The sequence below is a fragment of the Lampetra fluviatilis genome, chromosome 1 (genome assembly GCF_964198595.1).
Source record: "Lampetra fluviatilis chromosome 1, kcLamFluv1.1, whole genome shotgun sequence".
Lineage (NCBI taxonomy): Eukaryota > Metazoa > Chordata > Hyperoartia > Petromyzontiformes > Petromyzontidae > Lampetra > Lampetra fluviatilis.
In genome coordinates, this window is record NC_136275.1 from 660,498 (window position 1) to 685,239 (window position 24,742).

The 24,742-nt window shown below is 51.7% G+C and overlaps 2 protein-coding genes across 2 annotated transcripts in view; both read left to right on the plus strand.

Annotated features, from left to right (window-relative positions):
* The first annotated feature begins 598 nt into the window (after nt 1-598).
* On the plus strand, nt 599-21,602 carry GRN (granulin precursor). Its single transcript, XM_078874987.1, has 12 exons — nt 599-718; nt 10,789-10,929; nt 12,433-12,570; nt 12,904-12,987; nt 13,461-13,685; nt 13,948-14,184; nt 14,680-14,913; nt 15,520-15,756; nt 16,375-16,611; nt 17,297-17,533; nt 18,409-18,669; nt 19,957-21,602. The coding sequence occupies exons 2-12, from the start codon at nt 10,789-10,791 to the stop codon at nt 20,107-20,109; spliced, it is 2,184 nt and encodes a 727-aa protein (XP_078731113.1). The 5' UTR covers nt 599-718; the 3' UTR covers nt 20,110-21,602.
* A 2,231-nt stretch (nt 21,603-23,833) lies between these two features.
* Nucleotides 23,834-24,742, plus strand: part of LOC144946217 (protein FAM171A1-like) — a 38,517-nt gene continuing 37,608 nt past the window's right edge. Inside the window, exon 1 of the mRNA XM_078875116.1 lies at nt 23,834-24,058. Within this exon, the coding sequence (XP_078731242.1) occupies nt 23,932-24,058 (127 nt within the window). The 5' untranslated portion in view covers nt 23,834-23,931. The remainder of the gene's footprint in view (nt 24,059-24,742) is intronic.

A 24,742-nucleotide genomic window follows, 5' to 3' on the forward strand; every position in this document is an offset into this window, starting at 1 on the left:
ACAAACAAATAGACAAAAATAATAGTTTTTGCCCGTATTGAAACGGCCGTACCAATTGCCCTGCACAAGAACACGAGGTGAAACCTGATGACGACCGATCGCGTTGCGATCGAAACGCCGTAGTTTTTAAGGTTGTTTTTATTATTTTAATTGAACCTATCTACGTGACCCCCTCCATTCTATCTACGTGACTTTACCGAAAGACCCAAAGAATAGGAATGCAACTGGCATCTTAAACATTCTAGATGTGAAGCTTTCGTGACTGCAAGGATTCATACTCTTAGGTTTTTTCGGTAAAGTCACGTAGGTAAAAATAAATAATACAAATAATAAAACTAGTAATATAAATAACATAATTATTTTATTTCTATGATTATTTCTATTAATTTTATTATTTATGTTTAAAAATAATAAAATAATAATAGAAATACAATAAATATTACATTTCTATTATTTTTATTATTTATTTGTATTAATTATCTTGAACATCCCCGCCATCGCGTGACGTCACCCGCGACACCACCTGCGCGATTGGCTACATGACGTCATGTTCACGAATTTCGCAAAATGATGTCACTGGAGGTGGGGGGGGCGGGGTCACCGTGTATATATCATCAACACAGAAGGCCGGCTGGCTGCTTCAGGCGAGCAGGCGAAGTGAAAGCGGCCGTGGTGGTTTCGAGCCTTGGAAAAACTGTCCCCCCCTCACGCCTCCAAGGTAAGGGGCGACACGGCGTGCTCCTTCCTCACCCGGCCGGGCCTGTCGCGTGCGATAGTCGCCGTGGGGGAGGCTCGGAACTTGTTGACCGACGTTTCGTGACCCCCCCCCCCCCATTGTGGAGTGTAACGCGACGCGGCCAAGACTCACGATGTCACACGCGGGTCGGGTCTGTTCGGCTTTGTGTGTCTGTGGGGGTTCGTGCGCTGTGCTACGAACCCGGCCACCCGAGTTCGGTTTCTGCTCACGGTCAACATCGGTGGTGACGATTATCTGAACCGGTCCTGGGCATCCCCTAGGTCGACTCGGCCTCAAAATGAGTACCTGGTGCGGTGTGTAAAAATATCGCCACTGGGGAGACAAAGGCGGCCGTGCGTGGTGCTGGCCACCCACCCCCTCGTGTACCGTGTGGGCCTTCATAGGTGCTCGCTAACAGCACTTGCCCCTACAGTCTGCTAAGGCTACACGGGGGATCTTTGTATTTTATGTACTGCCCTGTGTAGTCTGCACCGTCATTTGCACCGCCCGTGGCTGTCTGTGCTGTGGTTCCCGTCTGTGCTGTGGTTCCCTGTCTGTGATGTGGTTCCCGTCTGTGCTGTGGTTCCCTGTCTGTGATGTGGTTCCCTTCTGTGCTGTGGTTCCCGTCTGTGCTGTGGTTCCCGGTCTGTGATGTGGTTCCCGTCTGTGCTGTGGTTCCCGTCTGTGCTGTGGTTCCCGTCTGTGCTGTGGTTCCCTGTCTGTGATGTGGTTCCCATCTGTGCTGTGGTTCCCTGTCTGTGATGTGGTTCCCATCTGTGCTGTGGTTCCCTGTCTGTGATGTGGTTCCCGTCTGTGCTGTGGTTCCCCGTCTGTGCTGTGGTTCCCCGTCTGTGCTGTGGTTCCCGTCTGTGATGTGGTTCCCCGTCTGTGCTGTGGTTCCCGTCTGTGCTGTGGTTCCACGTTTGTGCTGTGGTTCCCGTCTGTGCTGTGGTTCCCCATCTGTGCTGTGGTTCCCTGTCTGTGATGTGGTTCCCGTCTGTGTTGTGGTTCCCGTCTGTGCTGTGGTTCCCCGTCTGTGCTGTGATTCCCGTCTGTGCTGTGGTTCCCGTCTGTGATGTGGTTCCCGTCTGTGCTGTGGTTCCACGTTTGTGCTGTGGTTCCCGTCTGTGCTGTGGTTCCCGTCTGTGCTGTGGTTCCCGTCTGTGATGTGGTTCCCGTCTGTGCTGTGGTTCCCCATCTGTGCTGTGGTTCCCGTCTGTGCTGTGGTTCCTCGTCTGTGCTGTAGTTCCCGTCTGTGCTGTTGGTCCCCGTCTGTGCTGTGGTTCCCGTCTGTGCTGTGGTTCCTATCTGTGCTGTGGTTACCATCTGTGCTGTGGTTACCATCTGTGCTGTGGTTCCCGTCTGTGCTGTGGTTCCCATCTGTGCTGTGGTTCCCGTCTGTGCTGTGGTTCCCATCTGTGCTGTGGTTCCCATCTGTGCTGTGGTTCCCGTCTGTGCTGTGGTTCCCGTCTGTGCTGTGGTTCCCGTCTGTGCTGTGGTTCCCATCTGTGCTGTGGTTCCCGTCTGTGCTGTGGTTCCCATCTGTGCTGTGGTTCCCATCTGTGCTGTGGTTCCCGTCTGTGCTGTGGTTCCCGTCTGTGCTGTGGTTCCCGTCTGTGCTGTGGTTCCCGTCTGTGCTGTGGTTCCCATCTGTGCTGTGGTTCCCATCTGTGCTGTGGTTCCCATCTGTGCTGTGGTTCCTCGTCTGTGCTGCGGGCAGCCCGAGACATTTTATCCAGAAAAGAAATAAAATCAATAAAAGCAAAATAAAATAAAAATCACGACGTTTCGGAGGCAACACAAGCTTCCGTCTTGCCTCCGAAACGTCGTGATTTTTATTTTATTTTGCTTTTATTGATTTTAATTTTTTACCTACGTGACTTTACTTAAAAAACCTAAGAATATGAATCCTTGCAGTCACGAAAGCTTCAAATCTAGAAAGAAAATAAACTTAGCTTGAATCGAAAACGGTCGATTCCTCCGCCCAAACGATTCCACGCATTGACCGCAGCGTGAGTTTGTGAATCGGTTGCATTCGTGGCGAATCTCGGAATCGATTAATCATGTGATGTCGGTGGATCCCGGAATCGTAAAGAAAGTCACGCGGACATCCATCCCTGCCGTGGTCACGCTGTGCTCAACGAAACATTTACTCTATAATATAATAATATACTACTACCATTCCATTGCCACTATATCAATATATAAGAGGAATCGTGTCTGCATGAATCGCACAAACTTGTGGTGAACACGCAAACACACCGCATGCTCTGCTAGTCTCGGATGTGGCTGCTCACCCCAGCTCGCCATCTCCTGATAGCGCGTTGTCTTTGGGCTGCTCGCCTTTTGGCGTCCTCTGGCCTAACACTGAGACGAGGCTGTCAAGAAAGTTGTCTCTGGTGTGGACCAATCAAAGACGGTGCATCATAAACTACCAGAGCATGCGTGTGTTTGCATGTTCACCACAATTACGTGTGGTTCGTGCAGACATCGATGCTTGCAAAAGGTGTCCGTTTGGTGTTGTGGCATCTTAACACCTGATGTTTTATTGCAGACAGGGTGAAACCTGTTCTTACAACAAGTACACTAGTCTGCGTCGGTTCACTTCCCGTGCGCTGTGCGCGTTGATTACTCCACCCACGTCGAGGACTGCCCACCATCTCTGCGTCGTTTCACCCCCAACTGTTCAATAACAACTACCTGGCCTTTCGCTGCATGCGAAGCTCCGGGTCTTCTTGGCCACCGTCATGCTCTCTCTTCTCTACGCTTGTGAGACACACGGACTCTTCGGAGGAACATCGGCACCGATTTTAACCATTCAGGCTGACCTACCTACTACGATCCATCCTGCAGTTAACCTTGCTTGGTTGTGAGGAGCTCACAGATTCTTGAACGATCCGGGCACATCGGTGAGCTCCATCAGGCAAGCCTACCTTGCCTGGGTCGTGTAGCAGGAAAAGCCCAGTCACCGCACGCCCAAGCAGCTTCTGTTTGGCCAGATAGAGGGGGCAAAATGGGTGCGGCACGGGCTCGAGAAGAGATGGACTGATGCGGTACAGGAGAATGTGGTGCTGAATGGACTTGCCAATGGCTGGTACCAACATGGTGTCGAGATTGACCTCTGTGGTTGAGGCTTGTGAAGGAAGCTACTGGGCAGTTGGAGGCAGTCGCCCTCCAACAAGAATGGAGAGCAGAGGAGCGATGCTCACAACAACGAGCGGAGCGCTGGGCGGATAAAATGGAGCAAGTTGGCTCCGTAGGGGGTACAGCTGGTGTGCATCTACCGGTCAGCTCAGTCAGCCAACCCATGGCACTTGGGTCTGTCCCGAGACCTGTCAGTGAGCCTTTGACACTTCACGTGGCTTCAAAATGCACCTAGCCTGGCACAGGCACCGTGGTGATGTGACTTAGTGGCGAATGGCGGGTATTGATATTAGTTATCATCACCAATGAAACACCAACAGTCCTGTTGTGCATACGAAATCGTCCCTCTGTTTAAAATTACTTTTTACATTTTAATGTCCAAGCCATAATTGACGTAAACTAAATTACAGATTGACAGGATCTAACGATGAACCAATTATTAACGTGTGCAACTTTCGGCGTTGTTGTTGTTGTTAAACGAGGTGAGAATTTGGCAACCGAGGGAAGGAGGCAATTGTGAGACTTTGTAAGTTGAGCATCACCCTCCCCCCACCGCGTAGCTCCCCGAACCCTCGAACAACCTTCGAGCGGGCCACGTGCCGAGTTGCAGGATGGGTTGTGGCACCACAAGACCCGCGAGCGACGGCGGGTGCTTGAGGGGAGACTTTGCCCAGCAGTGGATTGGTCATGTCCATTGATGAATAACGATGGCAGGTTCCACATTTGTGAACACTGCTCGCTTTACTGTAAGGCCACGTGGGTAATCAGCTTTGGCAGTTGTACAAGTCGCCTCTTATCCAATTTACCAAATAAATATTTGCTGAAATACAGTGTCTACTAAATGGATAATAGTTTAGTTTATAAAGTTAATTTCAGACTGTCTTCTCGACAGACCTGTTCTTCACCTGAGGACGGCTGCTTGCGTTGTGGCCGAAACGTCGTGAGAATTATTTTATTATGTTAAATTTTTTATTATTTTATTATTTCTCTTCTACGTGACTTTACCGAAAGAACCAAGAAGAGAAAAAGTGAATTTCATCAATTTACCACAGTTCTGACAATGCAGTGCATCTGAATTCCATGTCAGAATTACATACACGGTGCTGTGCAATGCCGCCAATCTTGCTTTCCAATAAGAGGTAAGCAAGCCAGACGACAATCACTTTCAGCATTTCATGTGTTTACTCTGGGCCGCCCTACCTTGGCTTATAACCCTGCGACCTCGCTACCTGTTTGGCTGCAGCGCAACGCAGCAAAAACCTTCCCACTTGATCCACCTCTCCACTTTCTCTGTCACGTGGCTTGGTCATTTACCGGCTCTGATGGTGCGGTCGTCAAGTGAGAATCGATTACTGTAATAACAAGTTGTGTTTTTTTTAATGAATATAGGGGGCACAAGTACATGGTAGGGTTTGGGGGGAGAATAGTGGCGCAGTGGTTCTCTTACTGCGCTATTGTACCCGGCCACCCAAGGTATGTGAATATGTTGAACTTCTTTTGCACGGTACATAGCTGAGCGAGTCTTCAGCCACGGCTAACATCGGTGATGTCTTGCACCGCTCGCAGGCGCCCCCCCCCACCCCTTCACTCATGCACACTGACCAGCATGGGGAAGTATGGTAAAACCAACGGGGCAGAGGGCTTCATTCATTCAGTAGTGGGTTGACAAAGAGTTGTAAGTTATTATTATTGAGTATGGGAACTGATGTACGTGTTGACGTCATTTTCGTAGAAATATTTTATTCCTAGGAGGTTTATAAATGAATAATAATAGAGAAGTTGCCCACTTGTTAGTTTCCGCGATGCGTGGGGGGGAATTTCAGATCCCATTTTGATCTCGCAGTGCTTGTTATTTACAAGCTGGTAAAGAAAAGCAATAAAAATGCCCTATAATCACAATTACTAAATTAATCTACAGTGCTTTGCAAGATGACCATGCCACTTTGTCCCAGAGGTTTTATTTTTATTTATTGTATACTTCACTGAAGGCGCTTAACTCAGTTTAAAAAACGGCGACAAAAATCTAATCATTTAGATGGCAGGGCCGCGCAAGGGCTAAGGAGTGGGGAGGTACTGAGGGTTCGGGGGAGGGGAGGGAGGAGGCGAGGGCAAGGTGGAGGAGGATGACCAAATGGAGAAGAGGTTGAGGCTTCTGAGAACAACGAAAGTTAGGAGGTTTAGGAGGAGGGGGGGCTGCTTAATGTGCTGGGGGAAGTGTGTACTGGACTAGAGAATGTTTTAGATACACCGTACAATAGAGATGATTGCCTTATCATTTGCCTTGTGCGTACAGAACTGGGCTACTGCCAAACCCATCTGAAGCCCTTCGGTTGGAGCTCTGATCACATGATGCGTGATGCTACTGATGGGTTTGCCACTGAATCTTCCCACGCGTCTCCCGATGTATTCTTCCGCATGCACCACTGCGTTCGCCCGCCTGTACGGCTGTCGGGTAAAGTCCAACACCAACGACTGGAGTAGTATCTTAGGCACGATTAGTGTTGGCTTGCCGGTTGTATCTTTCGGTGTACACTCGGGGTGAACCACAGGGCTCTCTGACTGCAGTTTATAGCTGTGTGGGTGAACTCCCTCCTTTTGGATGTTGATCCAAGGGCATGGTAGTAAATGTGTAGCTTGAAAGTAAAGCTTTAAAGTAACAGTTGTAGGCAACTGTTACTTTATAAATCGTACACTTACATATGTTGTGTACAGACTTGTCCTCAATCCCGTGTTCGTCCAGACATCTCTATCGTATAAATGATGCGTGCTATTTCATGGTCGTATCTATCTTGCTTATTGCTGTATACATGCTCAGAGGTCTCCATCAAAACATTCAAACACAATAGGTATTTAACGACTGGCTTTGAAAGTAATGTGTAGAAATATTATAAAGAGTTTTGTTCGGCGATTAATCCAGCTGCAATAACTTTACATATTACACGAACATTCGAATCTACAATAGTTTTCTGTTTGACGGCGAACTTGTGATTTAATATATAAAAAGTATATTCAAGATGAAGCCATGCGTTTGTCGGGAACATTCACCCCGTTTTTACTGGAGCGATATGAAATGTGAAAGAGGAAGGAGGACACAGCTGCAGGACAGTTGACGATGTTAACTTTGCTTGTTACGCCATCGGCATCGGCTCGTACAGCACTGGCGACAGGCCCACGTTCTGCTTTCCAGAGGTGAGCGAACCAGTCGTGCGTGCAGGCCCTGCTGGGTGTATCTGAAACGCTTCCTTGCTGTGACCCCAGCAGACACGAAGCGCTTTGGTGACGGGCAGCCTCGTTCGATCCGGCGCAAATTTTTTTGCGCAGCTTTCTCGGGCCTGACCCAGCGGGGGACGATGCCTCCATCGCGGCGCATATCGTAGTTCGCCGCGATGGACCATCGCGCACCGCCGCGCTTGTGTGCGGGCTCGCCAGCGTGAGGAGCGTAACGTCTCCGGCTCGCCGGCGACGTGGGCACCACGCAACCCCCAACCTGCTCTGCCACGTGCGGTGTCGTTCCACGCTTGGCCCCCTGCACGGCGGTGCGTGATAACGTCTCGAAAGGAGAGGGTCGGGTGAACGCCGCCTGTCCGATAAGGGCAAAAATAATGTTGACCTTATTTAGCGCCTGAAAGTCACCGGTTCACAATGCGCCAACCTCGGGTGACTCGCACGGCGATTTTCACGTTGTGTGCAGAATGTTCCTGCGGGTGTCGGGTTCAGCAATTCCGCTTCGTGAAAAATGTCGACCATTGCTTGCCTGCGTTGTCAGGGGCAGGCCCGGCAACGAGACAGGAAAACGACACTTGGCTGTGTGTGACATAAGCCGAAGCTGCACGCTGGTATCCCCAGCGTTATATCAGCACGCCCGTGTTGCCATCGTTCAAAACATTCTGATTAAGAACCAGGTCGTTGGGTTCTCCAATCACTCTTGCTGTGTTAGACGCTTGCTATATTAGACTCTTGCTATTTGTAACGTTATCGGTCGATCTCATTTGTATTTCGTGGAAGATAAAAACCCACTTCTGCCTTTTTTAGTTGCAAGAGGAAGTAATGCGAGCGGTGGCTTGTGCGAGTTGCATAAGCAGGCGCACGCAGAGGCACGATGTGACGTGGCTGATCCCCCCCCCCCCTATGCGTGATGATCACATGCTGCTGCTCGACTTGTTTTTTTTGTAAAAAGGAATTTGGTGGTTGGTGATTTGATTGAGATGGACCTCTTGCTCGGCCTCGATTCTCTCGCACGTCCTCACGGGCACACTTTTGCACGCGTGTTTTGTCTCCATTATCCATTTTCTGTTCAGTGGTCAACGGGAATGAAATTTGAAAAGTTTCCATCATTGTGTCCCGCTTTCAAAAATGGGGTGCGGGCCGGTCTGTTTCACGTCTTGTGCAGAGGAGTGCTGTAGTCGTATAGAAATGTAAAAAAAATAGTTTGATCTCTTCTCGCATCATTTTAATTCCCTTGAAATGCACTTACCACTCGCAGCCCTGAGCCAGCGGTGGAATTTCCGTATTGTTATCGTGGCTGCGAGTTTTCTCCAAAACATGGTACCTATTTTATCAACCCCGATGCTCCAGCCCGATTATTAACTCGCTACCCGCTGCCACAGTCATACCTTCTGATTGTGAGCTGCCAGCTCTAGGCCCAGTGAGAGTGAAGATTTCACAGCTTTCTGTTAGCATGGCTCAAGGCTGTAAACTACAGATTTGTCCAACCAAAATGGGAAATATTTGTCTGGTAAAGAAAACTGAATGCATTATTCAAGTTAGTTATTGAAAAGCATTTTTTGCTAATTTAGCATGAATATAACCGTAGCAAATTCCTCTGCTGAACTCTAATTTGTGGTACTATAATTGGAATAGTTTGCTCTCTAACACACAGGCACCTTGCCCGTCCATACAAAGGCATGCAGGTTGGTGAAGAATGTGGGTTAATGGTGTAACTTAATTTATTCAACGCTCTTCCATCGTTGACAATTTGGTAATGGCGGTATTGCGTATGATGTTTGTGCCAAGCTATGGTTGCACAGCGTTCTGAAATCTGCCCCTTATTGTGACCCTATTTTCAGGGCCAGCTGCAGCTGGTTCAAGCTTGTCGCAGAACTGCTTTGTGTTGAGTTTGTTGTTGTCCTGCCCCTCCGATTCGCACGGTCGGCTACGTACCGTGCGAAAGAAGTTCAACGTACACACAGACGCAACTACTCTAGTTTCGATGGAGTATAAAGTCGACGTGTGTTTATATTTGCTGAATGTGACCACATCCCAGGCAAAGGAGGCACGCATATTATTTAGTTTCTAAACCGAACGCGAGGCAGACGCCCAGTCCACAGGCAGCGGAGAAGGGGAATGTTGTAACTATATAATAATGTATACGAGGGTAATGTATATTATTGATACCGTGTATTGTTCTTAATACACACTAATGTATTATATTAAAATGCTGTGATTTATCCATACTCGCCCTGCCATGGTAATGCCGAACTTCCACCGCATGCTCAAGGCTGTAAACAGGAGATGAGGCACCGCCTGGATTCTCGCTTGAGCAGGAAATCGCGGATGCTCAAAGTAGTTTTTGTCGTAAAAAAAGCTTTACTGTACACCCACAGAGTCTGGAAAGTCCCTTTTCGGCACCTTCTCTGCGCTCCCAGCTGACTCGTGAGCAGGGCTCGAAGGACTTTCTCCCTCCACCCACCCACCACGCCCCCCCCTCCTCTACAACTCCTCCAGCTCGTATGTCGATGTTGTATGTTGGACTTCTTTCGCACCGTACGTAGCAGCCCACCGTGTGGTGGGACCGTTGAGACGGCGCGAGGCTGTCTCTCTCTCGCGCTCTCTCCACAACTTCCACAGCAAGACGTTGAATTGGTTAAATCAAGTTTCTGGAAGTGCGTGTTTTGTATTAAAATAGACCGACAGTGTTTGCACATCTAGAAAAACAAGTAGAGTGAGGTCTGATGCTTGTTTTCAGACATTGGATTGTTTTGAATGGCTTGGTAGAATCACCAGGTCACCTTTGTAACTCAGAAGTAAAAAATAGGACACTGGATTACCATGGAACTTTAATATTCACGTCAGCCTCACCTTTCATACACACGCACATGTATGTTGAACTTCTTTCGCACCGTACGTAGCCAACCAAAGACAACAAGCTAAACGCAGTTTTAAAGAATTGGGTTTTCAATCGAGATGATTTCAAAGTGCATCCAGCGGCTTCCTCTGTGGTGTGCACGGAGTCGCCATTCTCTCACTGTTGATGTGCCCCGCTCCTCTTCGTCTCGTCGACAGTGCCGCTGTAGGACTGATCACGGTCCTGTGCATATCACAAACAACCGCTGACGGCATGAGGAGCCCATCTGAAAACGCTCTCGCTTTGCTTGTCACGAGGGAAACCTTCATCCTGAGGGAGCAGATTTACATTTCAATTTTTAAACGTGCATCTCCGCACCGGTGGTTCTTACTCGGTTCATGAAGGCAGGAGTCATCGGCCTGGCCAGACTCGACGACTTGTAAACAATGAATGCATCTCTGTGCTGCCATGGCGAGTCATGCGTGCTTTGTCTGTGTGCTTTTGGGGGAGGAGCGGTGGTGCAGCGATTGGCACTACGAACTGAACCTGGCAACCAGCGCTCGATTCTCGCTCACGGCCAGCGTCGGTGGCGATTATCTTAACCAGTCGTGGGCCTCCCCTAGGTCGACTCTGCCTCAAATGAGTAACTGGTGCGGTGTGTAAACATCGACACGGGGGAGACAAAGGCGGCCGAGCGCGTTGTTCTCCACCCACCACCTCGTGCGCCGCGCCAGCCCGCGCAGGCGCTACTCGCCATAACAGCACTTGTCTCGGCGGTTTGATGAAGACTACGCGCGGGGATCTTCGCCTGTTCACCCGTTCACCCTCTCTCCCCCGGGTGCAGATGATGCGTCTGGCGGTCGTGGCCGCGCTGCTGACTGCCGTGGCCGGCAGCATCATGTGCCCCGACGGACAGCAGTGCCCCGACGGCAACACGTGCTGCTTGTCCGCCGAGCAGGGATACGGCTGCTGCCCCCTGCCCGCGGTACGCTCGACACAACCAACGAGGCCGCCGACGCACGAAGAAGCCCAACCTGGCAGTTTTTTGTTTTTGCGCTCTGCAGACGGTGTCAGGAGGGGGCCCCCCGGGGTGGCTTGGGGAGCGAGAGGCGACGAGCCGGCACCCGCTGACTGCTGAGATCCTGGCTTCGAATCGGGAGTTCTAACCGCCCTGTCGGAAGCCAAATGGGGGCGGGGGGGGGGAATCTGTCAGGGTGGAAAGCACCGAGGATCAACGTGGATATACGTTTTAAGTGTTGATGTGGAGGAAGTGAGGAGTGGGAGGATGAGTGGGGAGTGAGTTGATTGGTCTCATTCTGCCCATCACCAATGACGGTGCACAAAAACACATGTAATAAATATTGCATGCCAGTTTTTTCACGTGGTTTGGCGAAAATCCAACTCTGTGGTTAAAACATTAGTTACACGGCCTTGGGTTGTGTGCCTCACTTTACAACAATGCTGTCTTGTGCACACAGCCTGGAAACCCCCTACAATCTCGATATAACCATCGCCACCCACCCATTCCAAACAGTCGGATTTAGGGGTCATGCAGGTGTTGGGTAATACAAATAGAGTAGCAGATCGATGAGATTACGTTACCCCCGCCTGGCTTGGGCGACGGCTGTGGTTGGGCTACCCAGCTACATGTTTCCGTGCTCGTGTTTGTCAGGCCTCGGGGCCCGAGCAGTTCTTGCATCTTCAGCGTCGCAAAGGTTTTTCCCCTTCGCTTTAGTCGCCTAATTTTCATAGCCTAAAATAATGAATTCCTGCGTAAGGGATTCGATGCGCGTATAATTTGCGTAGAGAACTGATTTGCATCATTCTTGCCCGATTCGGCCTGTAACGGTGCGTCAATTCATTTAGAATACGTTGCTACACTCGCAGTACTTGCGTCGAATCGCACACGTGATACTTTATATTTACGAGTTACGTAAATTATACGGTAGACAACATCCTGATGTTTCAACTGCAATAATGGGGCGTGCAGAACTCTACAAAAGAGATGAGAAATAATACAAAGGAGACGGAAACATTTGACTATGATAGAGAATTTATAGGGGGCAGGGAATCGTTCTGTACCGTAAATATTTTGTTAAAACCCATATGGTATACACTAACCACAAGCAGAGAATGCATGTTTCGTTTTCACGTTTAAAAATAAACTGATGTGGTTGACTATCATGGTAAACCTGATTGCCACGGTGCTATCGGATAAAAACAGCATCTTGATTTCTGCGCTAAAACGTGTCTAGTTCTCGTCTTCGGTATGGGCAATATGCTCGGGAGCTAAATTCCAATGTCGGAGTCTGCTCGCCATGACAAGAGGGTTTCGGGAGAGCGTTGGTGTAGTTCTGCTGCACCTCTTTTATTGGAGGAGCTGTAGACCCCAGTGGTTCGCTGCAGGGTCCGTGGCCGTACGTCCACGTAGCCACGCGTAAACCTGTGGTGGCCGCTAGCTCGGAGTGACGTGGGGTGCGGTGTGCAGGCCGTGTGCTGCTCGGACGGGCTGCACTGCTGCCCATCGGGAACCGTTTGCGATTTGGCTCACGGGAAGTGCCAGAAGGGGAAAATATCCGTGCCCTGGCTGGAGAAGACACCGACGTTTACGCCGCAAAATAAGCAGGTGCAAAACTCGCTCCGACGACTTTCGCTTTTTTTAACAATACATTTTACCCTGGGTGCAGAAATGCATGGTTGTTTTGTCAGATTTTTTTAACTACTTTTAGTGAAAGTGCATTCTCAACAAAATTTATAACAAAAATATTTGAATGACCACGATGTGCGAATCGTGTCCACTTCCAGCTTTCATGTGAAAGGCAATGGCCGAACACGCGGTGTGAAACGAACATTGCCATTCTGCATCGTCGGGGCCTTTCTCAATCCTCACCAGTTGCCTTGTTTGCCTTCTCCCCCCGCGGCGCTGGCGCCTCGCTCGCCCGCTGTGCGACCACCGCAGTGTGCGGACGGGACGTCGTGTGGGGACGACGCCACCTGCTGCCCGTTGGCCTCGGGACAATACGGCTGCTGCTCCCTGGAGGACGTGAGTCCCCGCTGCGTTTGTATTCGAAGCCGTTTCACTTTTCAAAGTCATTTGCCTCCAGCCAACTTTCACTTGCGGGAAATCTGTTTTGTTCAGCGTCGAATTATGTCCGTGAGGTTTTAGTTTTGTTGTGTAACGTGGCTCTTCTTGCACCGTTCGTGTTTGCCTCATTGCTTTTGTTGTTTCAGTGACCTGGGTCACTCCTGCACAATGAGATCATCCAGGACTCTTGACTTCTCGTCTGGCTATACAAATTAAACTTGACTATAGACTTCGGTTTGTTAGTTACACGTGTGTCGCGGTATTGTGCTATGAAGATGGACTGTTGCCCAAAATGTCACCTCCTATATTCTTTCCTTGTAAGGCCACGGTTTCGTTGGTGAATGTTAGTTCGTGCTATTTGTGCACCGCTGCCAACGCGGCACCGCCAAATGATTTTGTATCTCGGTGTTCATTTCCTGACCCTCGCTTAGGCTGTCTGCTGCAGCGACTACCTGCACTGCTGCCCAAGAAACACGATGTGCGACTTGAAGCTTGGAAAGTGCGTACACGGCAAGTTGTCCATTCCGTGGGTCAGCAAGTACCCGTCAAAGCAGGCGGCTTCTGACGTGCGGTGCGATGACTTCACCAGCTGCCCCGATCAGAACACCTGTTGCATACTCCCGTCGGGCCAATGGGGCTGCTGCCCTCTCCCAAAGGTGCGTGTGTGTGACATACCGCCACGTAGTTCTTCACGATTGTGCTGTGACTGCATTCCAATGTGTGGTCAGGTTTGACCGCGTGCTTGTTTGGATAGCGTGCCGAACAACGCGCGTGTGGTAGAGACCAGCGAACGTATCGGAGAGAGAGAGAGAGACGTGTGTGCGTGAATGATAAGGACATGGTGGGTGAAATGATGGTCCCTGGAAGACCTGCACGCGTTTACGTTTTGTTTTGCTCGATTGTGACCCCGTTTCACAGGCCGTGTGCTGCGACGATAAGGTGCACTGCTGCCCGCACGGCACCACGTGTAACCTGCCGGCGCAGACGTGCGACAAAGGCGCCCTCAGCCTGCCCTGGAGCACCAAGACGCCGGCCCTCAGAGTGGCGGGGGGAGAGCCGAACGCCGTGATTTGTGACGATCAGTCCAGCTGTCCCGACGGGAACACGTGCTGCAAGACGTCTAGCGGAGGTTGGGGCTGCTGCCCACTGCCAAAGGTATGTTACGTTTCAATAAAGGCGTGCCATTTACAATTGACGCCCATTTTAGTGCGATGGTGACGATGTTCTGCAAGAATCAATACACTGTTCCATAAAGGCCTCCCCAAGTCCGCCATCTCTCACTGTCCTGCGGTGGCACAATCCATCTAGTGCCTGCGCACCAGTTGATCTGCGCACCAGCTGATCACCCATCTCCGTGGTAGACATTCTCCTGGTGTGTTTCCTGCTCTGTCTGACACAGAAACATGAATCTTGACCACCGGCCATGATCTCGTACAGCGATGATGTATACTGGTCAAGCCCTCTTATTTTTCGTGAGAGTATTAAAACTTGGTTACACTAAATGCTCGTATATTTGCGTTGTGGAACATATTCGTGCCATCCGGCTTCGGCAGCGTCATTTGTTTGCTCCTGCGGATCCATTTTCTTAAGATCCAGAGAAGAGAAGCTTGATTTCCTATTGTTTGCTTGATCGTGACCCCCGTTTCACAGGCCGTGTGCTGCAACGACCACCAGCACTGCTGCCCGGAAGGCACCACGTGTAACCTGCCGGTTGAGCGCTGTGACAAAGGCGCCCTCAGCCTGCCCTGGAGCACCAAGACTCCGGCCCTCAGAATTGCGGGAGAGCCGAACGATGTGAAGTGTGATGATCAGTACGGCTGTCCCGACCAAACCACGTGCTGCAAGACGGCCGGCGGAGACTGGGCCTGCTGCCCTCTCGTCAAGGCGAGTACCGCTGCAAGCCGCGGGGCGGTCAGTGAAGACCGATGGAATGATATCCGGTCTCCCGCGATATCCACCGTTGTAAGGGTGCACGTGGGTCACTGACGTTCTGGTTCGAGCCTTCGTGTCGGGCCTAGCAGGCTGCGCACATGGTCGGGCCTGCGCTTAGGCCGAGTGAATTGTTGCACATGGTCGGGCCTGCGCTCAGGCCTACCTGGCCGCGCAAACGGCGGAATCTCGGTTGGGCCCATCGATGCAATAATGTGACTAAAAAATACGGTGCATCCCTCAGATCCTTTGACTTTTTGCATTTGGATTTATTACTTTTATAAGAAATACATAAACAGGACAGTTGTTTATTTGGCTGAGTTGATTTTAAAGAGTCTATTACTGGCATTTATTGGACAACTCGTTACCAGGTTTCAAGGCTTATCGTCGCATAATTAAAGTAGTGTCCCTCGTCAGAAAAAATAGCTTGGACATTACAGAGTAAAATCCGGGCAATTGTTAGTGACAGCTTGCTGGTGTATCGGGGGGGAGCCCATTGCAATGCACCAAAGTGATTTTGAGAAGCAACTCCGGCAACCCGGGGACGTCTCTCGTTGGCAGGCCGTGTGCTGCGACGACCACGAGCACTGCTGCCCGCACGGCACCACGTGTAACCTGCCGGCACAGACGTGCGACAAAGGCGCCCTCAGCCTGCCCTGGAGCACCAAGACGCCGGCCCTCAGAGTGGCGGGGGGAGAGCCGAACGATGTGAAGTGCGACGATCAGACAAGCTGTCCCGACGGGAACACGTGCTGCAAGACGTCTAGCGGAGAATGGGGCTGCTGCCCTCTCGTCAAGGCGAGTACCGCTGCAAGCAGCGGGGCGGTCATTGAGATTGATGGAATGATATCCGGTCTCCTGTGTATGCCACCGTTGTAAGGGTGCACGTGGGTCACTGACGTTCTGGTTCGAGCCTTCGTGTCGGGCCTAGCTGTGTCTGCACACATGGTCGGGCCTGCGCTAAGGCCTGCCTGGCCACGCAAACGGCGGAGTCTCGATTGTGCCCATCGATACAATAATGTGACTAAAAAAACACGGTGCATTCCTTGAGGTCCTTTGACTTTTTGTATGCGGATTTATTTACTTTTCTAAGAAATGCATAAACAGGACAATTGTTTACTTGGCTGTGTTAATTTTCAAGAGTCTATTTTTTGTATTTATTGGACAACTCGTTATCAGGTTTTAAGGCTTATTGTCGCATAATCAAAGTCGCGTCCCTCATCAGAAAAAAATAGCTTGGACATTACAGAGTAAAACCCGGGTAATTGTTGGTCACAGCTTGCTGGTGTATCGGGGGGGCCCATTGCGATGCACCGGAGTGGGTGGCAGCGCTTCGGAGGATCAGCCGCCGCTCTCTTAGTCGCCGATTTTGAGGTTGTGACTCCGGCAACCCGGGGACACGTCTCTCGTTGGCAGGCCGTGTGCTGTGACGACCACGAGCATTGCTGCCCGCACGGCACCACGTGTAACCTGCCGGCACAGACGTGCGACAAAGGCGCCCTCAGCCTGCCCTGGAGCACCAAGACGCCGGCCCTCAGAGTGGCGGGGAGAGAGCCGAACGACGTGAAGTGCGACGATCAGTACGGCTGTCCCGACCAAACCACGTGCTGCAAGACGTCTAGCGGAGACTGGGCCTGCTGCCCTCTCGTCAAGGCGAGTACCGCTGCAAGCGGCGGGGCGGTCAGTGAAGACCGATGGAATGATATCCGGTCTCCCGCGATATCCACCGTTGTAAGGGTGCACGTGGGTCACTGACGTTCTGGTTCGAGCCTTCGTGTCGGGCCTAGCTGTGTCTGCGCACATGGTCGGGCCTGCGCTAAGGCCTACCTGGCCGCGCAAACGGCGGAGTCTCAGTTGTGCCCATCGATGCAATAATGTGACTAAAAAACCCGGTGCATCCCTTGAGGTACTTTTACTTTTTGTATTCGGATTTCTTTACTTTTCTAAGAAATACATAAACAGGACAGTTGTTTACTTGGCTGAGTTGATTTCAAAGAGTATTTTTTGCATTTATTGGACAACTCGTTACCAGGTTTCAAGGCTCTTCAAAAGGATGGCAAGTTTCTGTGCTGTACGCTTGAATTGCGCATTTTTTTACGTGCGCAGTGCATTTTGGGAGGACCGACTAAAAAACATGTTTTTGTACGAGAAACGGAATCTCGTCGCATAATCAAAGTCACGTCCCTCATTAGAAAAAAATAGCTTGGACATTACAGAGTAAAACCCGGGTAATTGTTGGTCACAGCTTGCTGGTGTATCGGGGGGGAGCACATTGCGATGCACCAAAGTGATTTTGAGGTTGCGACTCCGGCAACCCGGGGACGTCTCTCGTTGGCAGGCCGTGTGCTGCGACGACCACGAGCACTGCTGCCCACACGGCACCACGTGTAACCTGCCGGCGCAGACGTGCGACAAAGGCGCCCTCAGCCTGCCCTGGAGCACCAAGACGCCAGCCCTCAGAGTGACGGGGGGAGAGCCGAACGATGTGAAGTGCGACGATCAGGTCAGCTGTCCTGACCAAACCACGTGCTGCAAGACGGCCAGCGGAGACTGGGGCTGCTGCCCTCTCGTCAAGGTTTGTGCTGCGTCTACTTGGGAATTGAGTCGTGCTTATTTCGATACAGCTCTTCTTTATCTTGAGGATGCTCGATTGGGATGTTTAGACAATTCCATTTTGTCTGAATGTATAGTATGTTGAACTTCTTTCGCTCCGTACGTATCCAACCATGTTAGAGATAATATTGGAGTATACAGGGAGAGAATTTTCACTCACGAGAGAACAACACTCCCAGGTCCACACACATGGTCTCGTGAATACACAAAGCCTTGTTCTGTGCTGCCATATTGTGGTCATCTCGCGGAGGTCAACAAGTATCGGATCTAGACGATTCACTGTCCCTTGCTTCCAAAGTGTTGGATTGCAGGTGTGTGCCATCATGCCCAATCATTTGGTTATCCAACGGCTAATACCAAATCGTTACAAGATGTAAATCCCTTAAAGATTACCCCTGCTTTTTCATCGCTCGAAAATTTTATGCGTATAAGAATTGGGTGATTTCCCAACGCTGTGACATTTCACCACATGAAGTGATGAAGATATTGGTTGCGTGAACAAATGTACAAGGCACCGGACACCAGAACATGGTGACGTACATTTGTGTTGTCATAATGGCACGGCCTGGGGTCTACAGTGCTCTGCACCTAGGCCTCACCACGGTGCTTTACGGCTAAGCCTCGCCGCCGTTGCTCGTATCGAGGCAGAATCAGAACCGTGAAACGTGTATTGGCTCGGCTAGCGAAGGCCGCTGACCTTTTTACCAATTATCCGATAAATGTGCTCTTTTCACAATCCCGTGTGCAGTTCCAGCGCTCGCCTCTCGCACTTTGCCTTCGTTAAGTTTGCAGGACATCGCCGTTTTAAAACGCTCTCGTGCGGTGTCGCCCCTAAAGGCCGTCTGCTGCGACGACCACGAGCACTGCTGCCCCGAAGGCACGACTTGCAACGTGCCGGCGGGGTCGTGCGACCAGGGGCAGCTCTCCCTGCCCTGGAGCTCCAGGACTCCGGCCAGGACGCGTCTCACCGCACTGCTGTCCGCGTCTGCCGCGGCGCGCGGGGGCAGCGTGCGGTGCGACTCGGCCTACGCCTGCCCCGACGGCACTACCTGCTGCCAGCTGCCGCAGGGGCAGTGGGGCTGCTGCCCCTTACCGCTGGTGAGGGCAAGCGACTTGGGCAGCGCATTCCGCGGATGAGAGGCGTTTTGTCTTATTTGCCGCGTGGGTTTTCGCGAGCCGCGCGTCATGCGAGGTGCGGTTTGTTTTGTTTGGGTCGGGCTACTCGTGCGGCGAAATTCCTCGAAATGTAAAACGGCGCTCGGTTTCCATCTTGGGTCGCAGGCGACTGCCGTCGTGCGGCGGACGGCCGCGTACGCCACGCCGCTCTCGTTGTGTGGCGGGCCCAACGACACACGCAACAACGCAAGCTGCCCACTTTTATAAAATGTTTATTTTTTTACGTACATGAGGGCCGTTGATGTCAAAGTTCAGAAATTGGAACGTTGGGTCGCTGTGGAGACGGAGAGGAATCCGATGAGCTATGAAGCTCTTTTTCACTGATGTCCATTAGGGGCTGGTCACAAAGTTACAACAACAAACAAATCGACAAAAACGATAAGAGTTCAAAGTCTAGGAAAGGTAAGCAAATCAGTAAAAATAAAATCGCAAAAACTAAACTATTGTATTTTACCAGGCAAAGCCCGCTGAGCTTTCAGTTATTGTTCAGAAGCGACCCGCCCACAAATGATGGCCCAACAACAGCGGCTTATCGTGACGTGGACATTAATAGCAGCCAAATAATCCCAACGTGCATTTCACGTGGAACAGTAATGTAAAATCTTGACTTAAAGCTTTCGTGACTACAGGGATTCATATTCTTTGGGTCTTTCGGTAAAGTCACGTAGATAGGTTCAAAGAAAATAAAATAAAATATTGTTATTTTCTTTGAACCTACCTCTACGTGACTTTACCGAAAGACCCAAAGAATAACAATAATGTCGTTTGGTTTTAAATCGTGTCGCAAAATCAAAGTAATGGAGCTGCCGCCAACCTCGCTCTCGCGTAGTACTGGGGGTGCTTCTGAGTGTTTGTCGGCAAAAGCACAAATTGCTGCCCTGCTGCTGACCGGGGGTCGCTGGGGTTGAAAGTTTGGTTCCTGACATGGCGTGCTTAGGACACCCCTTGCGGTTACAGTGCCCTTAGCATGTGACACCTCCTCCGTCTTATGCTGCCATGGATTTGTCTATTTACATGTCTAAAGTCTGCTTGTAATATACGGATTGCTGATCCGCAGACGATGTCGTGGCTTCACCGCCACGTGCTCGGCTGCAGAGAGAATTCCTTTGCATCGATCCTGTCGCGGTTCGTGGCTTTTTTGGATGGCGGCGATGACGATCAAATTCGTTTTAATAATTTTTGTTACGAATGCCCCTTTGCCATTTTCAGGCCATCTGCTGCAGCGACTTTGTGCACTGCTGCCCGAGCGGTTACACGTGTGACCTGGCGCAGGCGAGCTGCATCAAGAAGCCCCATTTCCTCACCTGGGCCCCCAAAGCCCCTGCCAAGGCCAGGCCCGCTCAGGTCTTTGACCTGCTGTAATGCCCACCGACCCGGGCGAGCGTGCGTAGTCTGTTTGCACGGAGGGCGCTGTCTGTTGTGTGCTTGGCAGATGCATTCCGACCACGGGAGGCAATCTCGTGTCTGGCAAAAGAAGTGTGTGTTGGTGTCGGAGTGTGGCTCATGAATTGTCTTTGTGTTCGCTAGCTTGATTGATGGTGAAGGGTTTGATTGTGTGTGGAGCGTTTTGTGAGCGGGTGTGTGATGTCCGTATCGCTAACACCTTGTATAATCAAAAACCTATTTGGCTGTACAGCAAAATCACGATGATTATTTGAGAAAAAAAATGTGTGTGAGGTTTTATAGCACAAATGTGTTATTTTAATGTTTACAATTTAAAAAGCCTGCTAATTGTTTATTTTTAAATAGCACGAGCAACCCACGCACGACCTTGGGGCGTGACCATCTGACCGACCATCTCCCCCAGCCAGCCAGCAAAACTTTTTATCTTCCATAGAGCCCCGTCTCTCTCCATCTCTCTCTTGTCGTCTGTGCCGTACATCCCAACGTCTTTCTCGATTCCTCTGCTATCGATTCCTCTCTCCCTGCCCCCTCCTCTAGCCCTCCCTTGCTGTCTCTTCTTCTCTTCCATCCACTGTCCCACCCACTTCCACCCCCCCCCCATCTCTCCCTCTTTCTCTCACCTCTCTCTCTCCTTATTCCCACCCCTCCCCCTTCTCATCTCAATCTCTCTCGTGCCTCTCCCTAATCCTCCCTCCCACTGCTTTTCCCATTCCCCTTCTCTCCGTTTTGCTCTCTGTCCATTTCACGCACGTTCACTCCCCCCCCCCCCCCGTCCTACTTGCTCTATTCCTCTCTGTCTCTTCCTCCCTCCTCTATCTCCCTCCCCGCTTCTGTGTCTCTCTCCTCTATCACATTTGTGCTGGACGCACGGCCGGGGGGGAGGGTGGCGGGCAGGCGTGAAGTCGGCGCGGCGCACAAACCGGCTCAAAGCAGCGGGGATGCGGGTGACGTCATCGCGCAGATGTGCGCCGTGACGTCGCCACCGCGCGTGGCACTTGCGCCAGGATGCCAGCCAGCAAAACTTTTTGTAATGTCGTATGATTGTGAACCAGAAGTATGGCGTACAATGGTTGTCTACACGTTCTGCTGACGAACAACATTGCGCTGATATTCTTAATCAAATAATTAACATGCTTTGTACAACTTGATAATAAACATCTGTGCTATGCCACATCCTGGAGGTAGACTGCATTTTAAAATAGCACTAGGCCCTGGAAGGCAACACACTCTCAAAACATTGCAGCATTGGTAATGTAAAAAAAAATACTAAAACTTTGTTGAACGTTACTTTCTGCAGGTTGTTGTGCTTATGTAAGCGCAATGGCTGCGACCTACGAGCCGCGACGAGATTGAAGCGTTGTTCTTTGGAGGAATTCCGTGATTCTAAAGAGGTTCCCTACACTGGAGGATTTAGAGGAATAAACATTTGTTGCACACAACAGAATGTAAGTGTGGAGTTTTTCGAACCCTTGCAGAACGTCGGACTTTAAAAGCGTGTCACCGTTTGCCATGGATGAATATTCAATCGGTCGCGCGTGGAATTTGCTCACGATTCTGTGCGCGTAATGGAAATACGCGGCCACGTTGACGTCGGTCGAGTCTGAGGTTGTCACACTGTGTGAAGGGCGCAGGCTCTGCTGGGAGCAGGTGTCGCGTGTGAACGTCGTGAGACCGAGCGAGCCATTGGCTACTGATGATGTCGCCCTCGCTACCCATTGGGTGACGGGGCGACAGTGGCAGCATCTTACCGTTGTCTTGACCGTCCAACTCGGCCACTCGCTCCACGCTCGGGTGAAACGTGAGCGAGGTGTCGTGTCAATAAGGGGCCTTCCCTAGGTCATGCACTCAGCGGACGAGTAGTAAAGTTCAACTTTAAAAACGACGAGTTGAAATGTGTAAACCATCTCGCAATCGCCAGACTTGATGTTTTAAGACACTTGCTGGCTTTGAAATAATTATCATGAAAATCGCACGACTGAGTTAATGAACATGCAAAGGTTGGATGCATTATAAAGAAAAAACCCTCCACGTTGTTGAAGGCCACTGCAGAGGTTGGAAGTGGCCGAACGACTCTGGTGGAGCGTTGCTGGGTGGCCGCTTCCTGGCCGCTCGTTGACCCCAGGACGGGGCCGCGACACGCCGGGGGCCGCTTCTGGTCACGGGAATCTCGCGCACGTCGACCGCATCGGGCCGGAAAGCTGAACTTGGCAATGAAATGAAAAACCGCGTACTCCCCACAAAGAACAACTTTGAAGCAGTCAACACAGGCCCGTTACCCCCCACCCCAGCACCGTGGAGACAAGCGTCGGTGGATCGTACAGAGGTTGCGAAACTCCCCGACGGCGTCGAAGAGGAGCCATCACCCCGGATCGCCAGGAGAAGCGAGTACCGCAGAACTGCGGACTCCACCTGCTCCGTCTGCATGGGGGCTGGTCGAGCCCCCTCGCCCCTTTGGGGTTTCCCCCGGTGCCCCGGTGCCCCGGTGCCCCGGTCCCCTCCGACAACTCCACATTAATTGGTCGATAGCTTCACGTGACGCGCACCGCAGAGCTGGGGCAGTCGTTGATGGTGGCTCATCGCGCGGCTGCCTTCCCGCTCGCCTTTGGGACCCCCTCGAAGCCTCCCGTTCGTTCTTTTTCACGAACGAGCAAGCGAGCGGTGTGCGGCACGTTGCAAGTTGGCGCGAGTCCGAGCCGTGTCGCGCGGATCGGAAACTGGGACACTTGGCACGGCGGGACACGCGTCGCGGTGTTCGCAACGAGAGGCGCGCTTGGATTTGCGTCGCGAGGCTGCGAGGAGGCACGCGGCTCAAGAAAACGAAGGCAGGACAGCGTTGGCTTGAGAAGTGTAAGAGTGGGGCTCGAAGGGACGACGATGGCCAATGGACCGGAGCGGTGACGAGGTGGAGCGGTGGCGAGGTGGAGCGGTGGCGAGGTGGAGCGGTGACGAGATGGCAGCAAAGCGGAAGGCTCCCGAGGCCATCGTCCAAAACCCTCCTTGGGCTGCGAGGCGGCCAGGAGGTGGCCAGGAGGTGGCTGCTGGAGAGGACTGAATGCACACACACCACACACACCACACACACCACACACACCACACACACCACACACACCACACACACCACACACACCACACACACCACACACACCACACACACACACCACACAAACTACACACACGTGTGGTGTGTAGTGTGTGTGTGACGCTTTCGTGTGCGTGTTCTCCGGTTTTCTCAGAACCTGGACCGCTCCTGCATGGAATTGGCCAAACAGCCCCCCCCCCCAGAGTGTTATGGACCCTTCCAGCTATGTGTGTGTGCACTGTTGGGTTTATATTTTGTTGGTTTCTTTCCTCATTTCAGTTTCACTGTTTAATTTTTTTTTGCTCCGATTTACTGTTTTTCTTGATGATAGCACGGCGCCCGGTGTTATTGCTGATGGTCACTGTGGTGAACCAGGCCACGCTTGCAAATGAGACTCCTGGTTTTTCAGACACCTCTTTAAACAACGTCCATCCGAAAATAAAGAGCATCGCTGTTTTACTTTAATGACGGTGGTGGTGAAGGTCTAATTCGTGGTGGTGGTGGTGGTGGTATTCGCTCCGTGTCACCACCACCATCACCCACAGCGGGGCGTTGCGCTCATCGGTAAACACGGCCGTGCGTGGGGGGCACTGGGAAGGCGGCCCCCAGCGCGCAGCTGCCGTCACTACGGCAGTCGGCGCGGCGATGGCCGGCGGTCTGCTGCTGCTGCTGCTGCGTGCCCGCGTCTGCGCATAGAAACGATGCCGCCGCCGTCGCCGCTCGGGACGCTGCTGCCGCTGCTGCTGCTGCTGCTACTCGCCCTCCTGCCCTGCGTCGCCTGCGCGCCCAAGGGCGAGAAGCCGAGCCGTGGCGGCGACGATGTAGGAGGTGAGCGGGAGGAGAGAGAGAGAGAGGGAGAGGTCTGGGGCTCGAAGGGGTGTTGTTGACCACCGTGGTGGTGGTGGTGGTCGTTGCTGAGTCCGCTGCTTTGTCTGGCGCGGAGGGCGGATTCAGCACCGCGCGCCTGGACAGCAGCGCCCATTGTCTGGCTCCACGCACAGCCCCTGCAGAGGACAGCACCTACAGCCCCTACAGAGCCTACAGAGGACAGAGCCTACAGCCCCTACAGAGCCTGCATAGCCTACAGGCAGCAGCATCCATGATGACTCGTAGTCGTGATAACACGACGACGGTAATAATAGTGGGCGTCAAAGCCCGTGATTGTTGTGTGCGTTACATCATTTTGCGTCGAATTAGGGCCCCGTATCTTACAGAGACGGGGGGGGGGGTGTGTCCCCCTTTCGCCTGTGTACATCTGGCAATGTGAGCGCTGACTGCCGATGAGACCCTGTGTGTCGAAACCGCTCCAGAGTTGTGGGTGTGCTGAAGAAACGCCGATGGAAATACAGACTGCCAGAAGGCCGCGTGGCCCATGGGCCGCGTATTATAATTATCATCACGACGACAATGACATTTTGTCTGTAACGAGAGAGGACGCGTGAGGGGCTACAGTGTCGTCGTCTGCTTGTGGGCTGCTGCTGCTGCTGTTGTTGTTGTGACGACCCCACTCCC